Genomic DNA, 14,894 nt, shown 5'->3' with positions numbered 1-14,894 from the left:
GAACTGCATTAAAGATGGTAAAGATTAAACACTGGCAAATCAACTTGTCCCTTTTGAATGAGTCAACAATGCAATCCTGCAATATGAAACTTTTAATCATAAACGAGTCTCTGTATTGTAACAAACCTACAAGACATTTGCAAATATTGGTGAGAGACACAGCATAATGTCTTGCGTATGACAGGTTGATCTGGTGAGACTGAACCAGATGGGCTCAACAATGCAGCAATGACTAGGTCTGACATATTTTATATTGACTCTGATCTCTAGGCCATCAAGTAGGATCACAATTGGATTGAGTGATTACCAGGAAAACCGATATACTGATATCAATCATTCGCTCCATCTCAAATATTACTTCTAATAAAAAATATTTATTACAAAGTAGTGATCTTGATTGGTGACCATTACCGGAAATAACTATCACCTTTATTTTGCTATTAAATAGAGCAACACCTAGTATTGTAAAAACACCAATTTTACCTGTGGTTGAGAAGAGGGTTCACTGAGGTTCCATTTTTTGATACGCATATCCCGAGAACCACTAAAAAGGATGTCCTGACGATGCGCGAGACATTGAACACCATCATAGTGAGGAGGGTCCATAGTAAATTTGGCCTGAATTGGATAATTTGAAGTTTGTTCATTGGAAATATCAAATCCCTTAATTAGATGATCCTTGGAGCCAGTTAAGAGTTGTTCTTTCCCTCTTGAGTCGTTGTATAAACTAAGGCAAATAATCGGTGCTTGGTGGCCGCTAGCAACCTTTCCGACTGCCGATAGCCTGTAAGCGTACAATATTTTACAGATCACCAGCCTTGACAGTTTAAATGAATATAGCAATTAGTCATCAAAAAGGTGCAGAAGCTAAATTGCTAGATTTAGTTGTAAGTGCTGTTAACAATATATATATGGTTAAATGATGTTGTGCATGCAAGCGGACAACCAATGAAAAATAACTGTCAGTTACAAAATGCCACATGGGTAGATCAAATACACATTAGGAGTGACCCTTGGACTTATACAAAGAAAGAAGATTACGGTTGTGCGCATAAACCACTGATAGAAGAAAGGTTATAGCTGTGTACATAAACCACCTATAGATGAATGGTTATAGATGTGTACATAAACCACCTATGGAAGGTTATAGTTGTGTACATAAATCACCTATAGAAGAGAGTTACAACTGTGGTGGATTTTCTAAGATTCATACACCAACCTCTAATAATAGTAAGTACTATATACTAGCTAGTAGATATATGGATAAGTATCCTACCTCTAATGGCAGAAAGTACAATATACTAGCTTGTAGATATATGGAGAAGTACACTACTTCTAATGGCAGTAAGTACTATATACTAGCTAGTAGATATATGGAAAAATATCCTACCTCTAATGACAGTAAGTACAATATACTAGCTAGTAAATATATCGAGAAGTATCCTACCTCTAATGGCAGTAAGTACAATATACTAGCTAGTAGATATATCGAGAAGTATCCTACCTCTAATGACAGTAAGTACAATATACTAGCTAGTAGATATATCGAGAAGTATCCCACCTCTAATGACAGTAAGTACAATATACTAGCTAGTAGATATATCGAGAAGTATCCCACCTCTAATGACAGTAAGTACAATATACTAGCTAGTAGATATATCAAGAAGTATCCCACCTCTAATGACAGTAAGTACAATATACTAGCTAGTAGATATATCGAGAAGTATCCCACCTCTAATGACAGTAAGTACAATATACTAGCTAGTAGATATATCGAGAAGTATCCCACCTCTAATGACAGTAAGTACAATATACTAGCTAGTAGATATATCGAGAAGTATCCCACCTCTAATGACAGTAAGTACAATATACTAGCTAGTAGATATATCGAGAAGTATCCCACCTTGGATGTGGTATAAAAACCTTTTCATATTTTTTATTATTTTACCTATCTATAATTTTGCTTGTTACATTTGCATTAGACCCTTGCCATGCGAAATAAATTTGTTCCGGTGTTGGCATCGTAACATAAAAATGTCGTATAGAGGGGTGTAGAAGCCCATCATGATTATTTAATACAAACACCCCTTGGTGAAAATCATCAAACTTTTATATTTTCGTACTGACAGATTGATCTGGTGAGACTGAACCAGATAGGCCCAACAATGCAGCAATGACTAGGTCTGACGTATTTTATAACGACTCTGATCTCCAGGCCATCAAGTGGGATCACGATTGGATTGAGTAATTACCAGGAAAAACTGATATACTGAAATTGATCATTCACTCCATCTCAAATTTTATGTGATGAACAACACTAAAAATTAATGAGAAAATATTATGTTAACCTTGGTAACTACAGTTACTAATACTAATATTTTTAAAGTGCTTTTAACAGAAATAGCTGTCAATGAGAGTGTGTGCCTCAAAATTCTCTAATTTTCGTAATCTTCAATTTTTTTTAACTGGAAAATTCTCAAACTATAATATACACAAATATTTACAAGGAAATTGAAGACAAGCCGGCATCCAAACTAAATCCATCATTATCAGAGGGATTCTTAGCAACAACATTACATTTATGGACAACATACAAACTAACAAATGTAGATTTTTATTCTAGGGATCGTAACTGAAAAAAACGCATCAACTTACGTATTGAGGTCCCAGAGCTGAACGGTGGTTCCAGTAGTTGTGTATAGTTTATGACCATCTCTGCTGACTTGGATATCAAATATCTGCTGCTCTCCCTGTTGGAGAATGGCCTGACTGCTCGACGCTGGCTCCACAGGGATACTGTCATGCACCAGACCAGAGGAACTGCAACATAAGATATAAAACCTCACATTGTGTCCATCTCTGTTGGCACAGTATTCACTATAATAGGAACTAACCGTTATGATAGGAACTAACGGTTATGATAGGAACTAACCGTTATGATAGAAACTAACCGTTTTGATAGGAACTAACCGTAAGAATAGGAACTAACCGTTACGATAGGAACTAACCGTTACGATAGGAACTAACCGTTACGATGGGAACTAACCGTTACGATAGGAACTAACCGTTACGATAGGAACTAACCGTTACGATTGGAACTAACAGTTATTATAGGAACTACCCATTATGATAAGAACTAACCGTTATGATAGAAACTAACCATTACGATAGGAACTAACCGTTATGATAAGAACTAACCGTAACGATAGGAACTAACCGTTATGATAGGCACTAACCGTAAGGATAGGAACTAACCGTAAGGATAGGAATTAACCGTTTTGACAGGAACTAACCGTAAGGATAGGAACTAACCGTTATCATAAGAACTAACCGCAAGGATAGGAACTAACCGTTACGATAGGAACTAACCGTTATGATAGGAACTAACGGTTATGATAGGAACTAACCGTTTTGATAGGAACTAACCGAAAGAATAGGAACTAACCGTTACGATAGGAACTAACCGTTACGATGGGAACTAACCGTTACAATAGGAACTAACCGTTACGATAGCAACTAACCGTTACGATTGGAACTAACCGTTATGATAGGAACTAACCTTTACGATAGGAACTAACCGTTACGATAGGAACTAACAGTTATTATAGGAACTACCCATTACGATAGGAACTAACTGTTATGATAGGAACTAACCGTTATGATAGGAACTAACTGTAATATCTTATGTTGGACAGTTTGACTGTATGTGTGGTAGAGAAGGTAACAAGTAGCCATATAAATGTAATTGCATCTGAAAGCAAGTAAGTATGAGTCGAGCTAGGCTTACCTGAGCACTGTTATACATTTAGCTCCAGCTCGGATGTCCCACATTTTGACAAATGAATTGGAGACAGTGTAGACAAGCCGGTTGACCTCGCAATATCGAACTTTGGAGACATAGTTAGGGTGGCCACCAAGACACAAAACTTCTGAACCAATTGACATGTTCCACACTTTGCACGTCAAGTCTGCGAGACAAAAGGAAACACAGGTCAATTATGAGGTATTAGAATATGTTAGTGCGTTAGATTAGAGTCAACTTGACACTTACCTTTACTGCCAGAAACCAAAAGATTGTCGGCGGCACATATAGATAGTACAGTCTTTGTGTGACCAACTGCCTTCTTTACACATATGAGACTCTGGTTGCAGCTTGTCACCTGCAAGAGACCCACCCAAATGAAAACATGTAAATTTAAGTAACAATGTTGCTGAGCTTCTAGTAACAACATCGCTATTACAATTTGATAAGGTTACACATACATAGCTCTTAGACAGAAACCAATCATACCGCCTATAAATTATCTACTGCAGGTATAAAGATGACTCGAAAATATCTTCACCCCAATGTTCTATTAGTGAAATTTTTTACGTCAATCGTTTTAAAGGCTTATGGGGAATAAAAATTATGCTTTCAACATATAATTATTTTACTTGCATATCGTGTAGTTAGTCTAATGCTAATTTAATGCTCTCTAGCCATTTTAATATATCAAAGAGTGCATCGCTTAGCCTAGAAAAACTAACATTAAAATCATAACGATTCCTAAAATTATTATTTTCTTGTAAAGAAGAGGTGCTGCAGTCCGTGGTTTGGTGTGCTACTAGAACACCAAAGGCAAAAAGTGGGGCTAGTTGGAAGAGTAGCGATTTGCCAACTCATAGCAATCAAAATAGAGGCTCATGAAGCAACGCGCTACAATAGGAGTACTTTGGAGCAGCATCACTCAATATTATCGTCATAAATAAACCTCTCCAAGTCGTTATACAATGGGACTACTATGGACTACGAATGCCTATTGTTTGCTCATCTGGCTCATCACTCGTGTTGTTTGAAAAGCAAACATTTGTAAGCACTTGCTTAGTTACAAGTTACTCCTAGGATGCCATGGCTAGTATCACCTCTCTAGTCAAGATACACAAGGTCATAAGGTCAATTGCCCAACTAGTTGCCTAGATTGTGTATAGATTGTGTGTAGACAAGTGTATCAGACACATGATGTAGCGAGGTTGTTTACAATACATTGTCGCATGGTAAAAATCATAGACTACAGAAAACGTATTGTAGGGCCATTCAAAAGGTTTACGCATTGGGCTTTTATCTAAGAGCTGATAACGCCAAAATTGAGTTGGCCCCTTCAAGGCAGTGAAACGCATCTGTTATAACAAACCACTCTGCGATTTGGTGCGCACTCTTTGTTAATTCTTGCTATTTGAGACTAACAACACTAATTCTAGCCTGAGTTTCTAATTTCTAAGAGATGCAATATTCCTATTTAGTCCAACGTGAGCCGAATAGTATATCTTTAGGGGAATGGCATTAGGGCAACTGTTTGTTCAGTCTGAGACTTTTTGCAGCAGTACTCAGTAAGCAATGCTCTAGAAACACGCGACTGTTCATCATCGTGATTATGAAATGTTTTTTCCATGCTCAGTTAATATTTGTTTTTGAATGATTTTAATGATGTTGGAGGTATCACAGTAAGTTAGTATTAGGCTGTATAGACTCACATACATGCAAATCCAGCTCATAATTTGTTAGTCAACACATGAAGACAATTACGTAAGTAGTTCAACGGGTTAAACTTGAAAACTTGGGCCTCATTACTTTGTCACAGCTGCTGACGGTGCCAAAGCTCTGCGCCTTTTTATTTTGTGTGCCGCCAGTTTGTGTGTTGGTGAGCCTCATGAATACATTAGTACTGTCAGAGTCCTGGAGTGGCTGGCGTCTCCTGCTCAGCGATGGCGAGGATGGGGGTGTCAACCGCACGTCTTTTATTTCAGAAGTGGTCAACTGTGATTTATCTCTGCTGAAATTAAAATAGCAGAATAAAATTCAGCCTGCAGAGCAAGAGAATCATTATAGCTCATAGTGCAAAATGGAATATTTAAATTTGGAGAGACACTTTCATGAACTTTTTTATACTAAAATTTAAGGCTATACCAGTTACAGAATTGTCACCCTTTTATTAACACACTTCTTTGTTTAAGTGAAATCTCTCCTGACAGCTCTGCCAGGTCTTCTTGAAGATGGTCAGACTCTACAAGAATTAGAAATGATAAAAACCAGCTGATTATATCAAGTCCTGATGAGCATATGAAGGTTTTAGCAATGCTTTCGACCAGTATTCATATGGGTAGAATAGCACCAGTGTATATACGTATATGGGTAGAATAGTTACCAGTGTATATACGTATATGGGTAGAATAGTACTGGTATCTATACGTATATGGGTAGAATTGTACCGGTATCTATATGGGTGCTATTCTACCTAGTATAGATACTGGGTAGAATAGTATCTATATGGGTAATCTTGGCCTTGACCTTTAAACGGTTGCATCAACCAAGGGTGATCAACTGATCAAGGCGGTAAAAGAAATTAACTGAAAGCAGCTGTCATATATGTTATAGCAGTTGTTATATATGTTATAGCAGTTGTTATATATGTTATAGCAGTTGTTATATATGTTATAGCAGTTGTTATATATGTTATAGCAGCTGTTATATATGTTATAGTAGCTGTTATATATGATATAGCAGCTGTTAGATACATTGTATGTCAAAATATGATGCTAGTAAGCGATCAATGAAAGTAATCTAGACTTGCACACTACGCTTACTGCTTCTAGCGAGCTGCTCTTCCTTGTGTTAGTCTAGCAAAACATTATCGAATTAATTGTTACATGATATACCTTACCCGCCTTAGCTTATTATGGCATAGACTTATTATGGCAATAACTCACTTAACAAGTTGTATACCATTACTGTTAACAAACTTTAGATTTCACCTTAGTTGGTGGTCTTTAATACTTCTGAAAAACTCAGATTTTGCCCCCAAGTGAACAATAGTCTAGAGACACCTCATTTAATACTCTAACATAGAATTCAATTCTTTTTTAAAAATTACAGATAAATAATTTATAGATAGGCTAACTTTCAATATTATTTGCGTTCAACAAAGTTTACATAAGTTGGTAAAGCACAATGTTCAAATACTATTTGACGAAGAAAAATGTAACTAGCAGTTGTGACAGAGCTAAAACATAAGTTAATCATGTAAAATGTATCAAATAGTTTGTAGCTCTGAAAGTTTCAAGTTAATTACAAAAGATACATGAACGCTACGTTTTTTGCGGCGTTAAGAAGAAAAGCAACAAATGACAGCCACTGACTTACATTTAAAAAATGTGTCAAAATGTGTAAGAGTTGAGGCTGTTGTGGCTAGACACACAAAATAACACGTCACATTGACAAATAAATGGACGAGTGCGAATTAGCCTTTACCAGGCGAAGGCCATGACATTCTTGTTAGATTTTTTATTATCATTAGTTGTTATTATTAGCGTTTTTAAGGAAATTTTGTTGTGTAAATTTTACTGTTGGTTTTGAGAGAGAATAAATTGATTGGTTTAAAAAGGTCAGACTTTACAGAATCCAGCTAGTTTTTTTCTGCCTTAACAAAACAACAACTTAAAAGCATTCTATATAAAACATGTAATATAATTATTAGGTTAACAAAACTGTGTTTTGCCAAATAAACAACGACATTGATTCAAATTGTCTTTGTAATTTATTCAAATATCCATTCGCATCTTACTGACACTTAACAATGATTGAACAATGCGTGCAGAGTTATTGAAATTAATAATAAATGCCTGTTCAATAAATCAATAAAGGTCAGTATTACCTGAGGTATTGAAGAAACGGAATTGTTATCCATTTCAGTAGGAAGTGTTTGCACAGAACTATCACCACTAGTGCCACAGCTATACCGTTCTAGATCTCTGCAGGCAGAAAAAGTAGGTCAAGGCCGGTCATACGGAGCAAGTTAAGGCCTGTCATACAGAGTAAGTTAAAGCCTGTCATACAGGGTAAGTTAAGGGCTGTCATACAGAGTAAGTTAAAGCCTGTCATACGGAGCAAGTTAAGGGCTGTCATACAGAGTGAGTTAAGGCCTGTCATACAGAGTAAGTTAAGGGCTGTCATACAGAGTAAGTTAAAGCTTGTAATACGGAGCAAGTTAAGGCCTTTCATACGGAGTAAGTTAAGGCCTGTCATACAGAGTAAGTTAAAGCCTGTCATACGGAGTAAGTTAAGGCCTGCCATACAGAGAGCTAAAAGCTACTAAAACTGATAGTAGCTATTTACTATAAATACTATTTACTGTGTATGTGAACTTGTAGCTGTCATAGATAGATTTGCTGGAGCTCACCCTATAAAATTTTACTTGCATTCACAAACATGAATTAATGCAATGTCCGTAGTCATGTATTTTAATAATCATTTTATTGCACTAGTGCTTTAAAAAAATTTCGAAAAAGATTAAATGTCCAGTAAACTGATGCAAATAGAAACAATCACATTAACCTTAACACAAGAGAAGATCTTAACACAAGAGAAGGTACCACAGCTTATAACTACAGGTAGATCTTAACACAAGAGAAGGTGAACCACAGCTTATAACTACAGGTAGATCTTAACACAAGAGAAGGTGAACCACAGCTTATAACTACAGGTAGATTTTAACACAAGAGAAGGTAACACAGCTTATAACTACAGGTAGATCTTAACACAAGAGAAGGTACCACAGCTTATAACTACAGGTAGACCTTAACACAAGAGAAGGTAACACAGCTTATAACTACAACCATCTGCAAGACATTTCACATTCTCTTTGATAATCCTTAACACTATGGTAGTAAACATAGAGTGTTTAGAATATTTGGCCGGCTTACATTCTTGTTGCGACTGTATAGTTATCCCGGAATCCTGCAAAACCTGGTCTAAAAGCTGATCCCGTAACCTGGAATCCATCTGCATTTTATCGTAGCGAGCAGTCAACTCCTTGAATTGAGATTCTTTCTGAGTACAAGCAAAGCCCTGAGTGAGAGCGAGTGAGAGAAGGTGCTCCAACAGATACTTGCTTTCATCAACAGAGGAGACATCCAAAGCTTTTGTCAAACTAGTCTCATCCTAACAAGTAAGGTAGTATGTGTAATGAGCACATTTTGTAATATGGTTCAGAGACATCATTACAAGCAATATAACAACCAGTTCTTCGAGTTGCGTTGCGATTGCAAAAGCAATGACCAAATTTGATGCTCAAACCAAAGAGCTATCGCAATATGTAAATGTAACTTGTTTTGTCGTAATATAAACTGATAAAAACTAATGAAAAAGGACTCAAGAAAAAAACAGCAGGGGTTCATTCTATAAGAATATATAACATGTTAACTGTTTCTTGAATTTATGAGAAGAATTTGAGCCATAATAAAATTATTGATATAGGAATAAAAGTGTCATTTCTTCTAGTGAATAACGACAGGTTAAAAGATTATCTTGGCTCATAATAATATTTTATATGAGAGACAAGATAGATATGAAAGGGCATGCAAGTCGTACGATGAGGTTTAGAGGTTGTTAGAGGGGTAGCGTTTTAAACATAACATGAACTGCTTCTAGTGAATTATTGAGAAAATGTTTCCAGTCGATAGGAGATGAACTCATTGTGGATGTCAAATAAAGGTGAAAGATTATAGATTCTGAATTAACAAAATCAAATGTTGCTGCATGACTGTAGAAGATAACTTTACTGATTTACATGCGCTTACGTAAATTCGAGTATAGCCATCTATGGGAACGGGCCGATAAATGGGAATTGTTAGCTAAGCCCGCTGTAACATTAAAAAGGATAAATAAAGCAATGAATAATTACTAAACATACAACACACTGATGAAATATATTAGGTAAGTGCTTAGACTGGAAGCAATGCGAGATTACTAAATGCTTAGACAGGAAGCAATGTGAAATTAGTAAATGCTTAGACAGGAAGCAATGCGAGGTTAGTAAATGCTTAGACAGAAACCAATGCGAGATTAGTAAATGCTTAGACAGGAAGCAATGCAAGGTTAGTAAATGCTTAGACAGGAAGCAATGCGAGGTTAGTAAATGCTTAGACAGGAAGCAATGCGAGGTTAGTAAATGCTTAGACAGGAAGCAATGCGAGGTTAGTAAATGCTTAGACAAGAAGTAATGCGAGGTTAGTAAATGCTTAGACAGGAAGCAATGCGAGGTTAGTAAATGCTTAGACAGGAAGCAATGCGAGGTTAGTAAATGCTTAGACAGGAAACAATGCAAAGTTAGTGAATGCTAGCAGTAGCCACTACAAGCCTAAGCAGACGCATAGCAAAAGCAAATGAACAAACCTTCGCCTCCTCTTCCATCTGCATGATATTGTTTTGGCACTCAGACACGTTACTCTGAATGTATGTCATATTGGTGCTCATCGTCTCCAGCTGATCTTCTAGGTCCATGGCGACAGTCGTCTGCAAATGAATAGGAGTTACACAACAACTACCTTAAGCGTGGTTCTCATATATGCCGCAAAGCACCGGCAACAGCACCGCAGGCTATGGCGGTGAAATGTGAGCCTACACGCCGGGTACCGCCGAGTACCACCGGTAGTTGCCGGCAGTTAACACAAGAGTTTAGCGTTGTTCAAATTTCGCAAATAGCCGCAAGCAAAACCTTCCTGAAATGCACTGTACAGGTAAAGGTCACCATTATCAAAATGGCGTGGCGAGCGAACATTTTATGTGAAGCTGCGATTATGTTTAGCAATGCAGCTTTAGATGTGAACAGAAGCTGCCGATCCTAACGTCGCAAGCGTTTTGCTGCGCAAGTTACCGCCGGAGTCTCGCAATCGATATGGAAACCAGACTTTAGCAGCTATGAAGATGAGTTGAACATATTATCAACAAAATTTCAGCGCAATATATTGTAACCGTGACATTACTGATTACTCTATGCAATGTAATGATTATGCCAGCAATTATCAAATAAGAGTCTGTAGAGAGTTTTCTGTTCAACAGAACATAAAACATTAGAGAAACACAAGGAATAAGGCATTGGCTATTTACGCTGGCAAAATTATTATTTGCAAAGACACCACACACCCCTGATGGCTGTGTAGTAATAGAAGAAACTGATGTATTTGTGATTGGTTAAAAGTGTTGATCCCTGATTAACATAATCATGACACCAATTTGTTCATTTTCACAGTAAACCGATTTTTTTTAAAAGTTGCTTTGAACTAGTGACAACGATGACCAACAAGTATTTATATATGAAAAAGGCTGTTACTTGCTGTAAAAGATATGTGATGAACACTGGTGTAAATTGGAGCTGCTTGCATAAAATTTCAGGATATGTTAGATTAAATATTTTAAAGACCTAAGTTTTACTTGCAGTTTGATACAATTCATCAGCCTGAGTTCAAGTTGTAGTTGGACGAATTTAGATTATAAGTTGATAGATCTTTTTTTAAGAAAACACAAGTGTAAATAGCTGTACAAACATTAGTGCAATGATAAACTATGGTTTACCCATATCTACTATATATATATATATATATATATATATATATATATATATATATATATATATATATATATATATATATATATATATATATATATAATTAATACAATCATGTTCCAATAAGGGTAATGACAACATCCAATAGATGTTTTGATCTTTACTTGACCTAGGTTGATACTTGTAAAACATAACTAGTTATTCAGTAGTCTCGATCTGTGTAGTCGCAGCAGATGTTTATGCCATATGTCAGCTAAGAAATTTGCCCATTTTAAGAGCCTAAGAGTAATGACTATACATGTGTCCGACCTCATTTCTCCTAATGGCAGTGTCCAGCCTTTTACTGTACGCATCTATCTTCTTGCTGAGCTGTTCTCGCTTGTTAATGTGAAGATCCATCTCAGCTTCCATGTTGGCAATTGTCTGTTTCCGCACAACAACGGATGTAATGTACCGCTCAAGCTTGTCCTACTTGCTTTTCGCCACCTGAGTTAGAGTAATCGAGTAAAACGTAGTGTCCATTAGCACAGAGGACAAGACAACATAATATGTGTATATATAAGAAACATGCCATACACAAAAAAAATACTCTTCCAAATTAAGTGGCAGATTATTTTATATTACTTTAGGTTTAGCTGTAATCAGTAGAAAAAGTCACTAGTAAGTTGAGATTATAACAACAGGCTGTGAGAAACTTTGATATAAGAGGTGACATGAGATAACATGAGGTGCCATGAGATAACATGAGGTGACATGAGATAACATGAGGTGCCGTGAGATAACATGAGGTGACATGAGATAACATGAGATAACATGAGATAACATGTGCTAGACGTATCAACAAAAGGCAAATAGTAAATCGCCGTCTGAGCAACAAGCAGTTATCTACTCTGCAATTGCTCATTTAACATTGTCTAGTTTTATCTCAGCTATAAGTTACGACCCAGTTAGTGCTATGGCCCAGCTATAAGTTGTTCTTCAGTAACTAACATTCGCTACCAGAATACTGTCCAGAAATGAAAATAATTTTGAAGCAAATTTGGCAGATTGATTGGGACAAAAAGGTTAAAAAAGACGATGCAAACAGTTACCTTGGGAGAGAAGAGAAGAGCTGCTGACTTGTGCCTAGAAGCAGAAGATGATGAAGTCTTGCCAGATGAATTTTCATGGGAGAGGTTTGCCCTATTTTTGGCCATCACCCTGGAAGAGGCGGACGAGTCTTTTTGTCTTTTCCTCAACTGACTGACCTCTTCGTGCTTGCGCTGGCAACACAATACGCTGACTTATGCAAAGGCTAGGATCAAATAAAAATGATTTATATGTCAAAGATACATGAAATGTCGATGGCTATCCCAAGCCACCTACTTTTTACGACAGAATTAATTAAAACATCAGTAGACTGTTATATTCGTCCTGTAATTAATGAAGGCACTCTTTGAAAACTTAGAGACCAACATTTGAGTGTTGTTAAAGACCAACCTTGAGTATGGCATTTTTCTGTCTGTTTTGCAACTCCAACATGTGCACCTGATTGTCTCGTTGCCGCTTCTCTTTTTTCAGCTGTAGCAGCTCCTTATTCTTTCGTTGGTCACTAATCTTATTCTTCTCTGATTCCGTCTTCATTTGTGCCATCAGTCGCACCTGCAATAGCATCACCATAGTTGTCGAGATCTCCAAAACCAAGATCATGTGGTGGTGCAATAGTCAACACAACACATTACGAAGATCCCAAAAAACTCATACGCCAAACAATTATTTCCCATTCAAACTTTTCCCTGACTAACACAGATATAAATATAGTAGTGATGTCTCTCTGTGTAGGATTAAGTAAGACATAAATAAATATAGTGGTGATATCTCTTTGTGTAGGATTAACTAGCACATATAAATATAGTGGTGATATCTCTGTGTAGGATTGACTAACACATATAAATATAGTGGTGATATCTCTCTGTGTAGGATTAACTAGCACATATAAATATAGTGGTGATATCTCTCTGTGTAGGATTAACTAATACATATAAATATAGTGGTGATATCTCTGTGTAGGATTAACTAGCACATATAAATATAGTGGTGATATCTCTCTGTGTAGGATTAACTAACACATATAAATATAGTGGTGATATCTCTCTGTGTAAGATTAACTAACACATATAAATATAGTGGTGATATCTGTGTGTAGGATTAACTAACACAGATATAAATATAGTGGTGATATCTCTGTGTGTAGGATTAACTAACACATATAAATATAGTGGTGATATCTCTTTGTGTAGGATTAACTAACACATATAAATATAGTGGTGATATCTCTGTGTAGGATTAACTAGCACATATAAATATAGTGGTGATATCTCTGTGTAGGATTAACTAGCACATATAAATATAGTGGTGATATCTCTGTGTAGGATTAACTAGCACATAAAAATATAGTGGTGATATCTCTCTGTGTAGGATTAACTAACACATATAAATATAGTGGTGATATCTCTGTGTGTAGGATTAACTAACACATATAAATATAGTGGTGATATCTCTTTGTGTAGGATTAACTAACACATATAAATATAGTGGTGATGTCTCTCTGTATAGGATTTCCTAGCACATATAAATATAGTGGTGATATCTCTGTGTAGGATTAACTAGCACATATAAATATAGTGGTGATATCTCTGTGTAGGATTAACCAACACATATAAATATAGTAGTGATATCTGTGTGTAGGATTAACTAACACAGATATAAATATAGTGGTGATATCTCTGTGTGTAGGATTTACTAGCACATATATAAATATAGTGGTGATGTCTCTCTGTGTAGGATTAACTAACACATATAAATATAGTGGTGATATCTCTGTGTAGGATTAACTAGCACATAAAAATATAGTGGTGATATCTCTCTGTGTAGGATTAACTAACACATATAAATATAGTGGTGATATCTCTGTGTAGGATTAACTAGCACATATAAATATAGTGGTGATATCTCTCTGTGTAGGATTAACTAACACATATAAATATAGTGGTGATATCTCTGTGTAGGATTAACTAACACATATAAATATAGTGGTGATATCTCTGTGTAGGATTAACTAGCACATATAAATATAGTGGTGATATCTCTCTGTGTAGGATTAACTAACACATATAAATATAATGGTGATATCTGTGTGTAGGATTAACTAACACAGATATAAATATAGTAGTGATGTCTCTCTGTGTAGGATTAAGTAATACATAAATAAATATAGTGGTGATATCTCTTTGTGTAGGATTAACTAGCACATATAAATATAGTGGTGATATCTCTGTGTAGGATTAACTAGCACTTATATAAATATAGTGGTGATATCTCTGTGTAGGATTAACTAGCACATATAAATATAGTGGTGATATCTCTCTGTGTAGGATTAACTAATACATATAAATATAGTGGTGATATCTCTGTGTAGGATTAACTAGCACATATAAATATAGTAGTGATATCTCTGTGTGTAGGATTAACTAACAC

The 14,894-nt window shown here is 36.0% G+C and overlaps 1 protein-coding gene across 1 annotated transcript; it reads right to left on the bottom strand.

The window, feature by feature from the left end:
* Window positions 1–456: 456 nt before the first annotated feature.
* Window positions 457–12,871, bottom strand: LOC137410144 (kinesin-like protein KIF21B). Its single transcript, XM_068095730.1, has 6 exons — window positions 12,858–12,871; window positions 5,609–5,810; window positions 4,052–4,160; window positions 3,788–3,968; window positions 2,656–2,820; window positions 457–784 (listed from the first exon to the last, which is right to left on the bottom strand). Exons 1-6 carry the CDS (start codon window positions 12,869–12,871, stop codon window positions 457–459), a joined length of 999 nt encoding a protein of 332 aa, XP_067951831.1.
* Between the last annotated feature and the right edge of the window lie 2,023 nt (window positions 12,872–14,894).

This window comes from Watersipora subatra, unplaced genomic scaffold (genome assembly GCF_963576615.1).
Source record: "Watersipora subatra unplaced genomic scaffold, tzWatSuba1.1 SCAFFOLD_46, whole genome shotgun sequence".
In the NCBI taxonomy this organism is placed as follows: Eukaryota; Metazoa; Bryozoa; class Gymnolaemata; order Cheilostomatida; family Watersiporidae; genus Watersipora; species Watersipora subatra.
This window is presented reverse-complemented; position numbering and strand designations above follow the sequence as displayed.

What these genes read in the sequence shown, in the direction of transcription:
- LOC137410144 (XM_068095730.1), bottom strand. An exon ending in TTTGGTTTCTGGCAGTAAAG is followed by an intron (nt 3,969 to 4,051) that starts GTAAGTGTCAAG and finishes TTTGTCTCGCAG; the next exon opens with ACTTGACGTGCAAAGTGTGG. An exon ending in CAGCTCTGGGACCTCAATAC is followed by an intron (nt 785 to 2,655) that starts GTAAGTTGATGC and finishes GTACGCTTACAG; the next exon opens with GCTATCGGCAGTCGGAAAGG.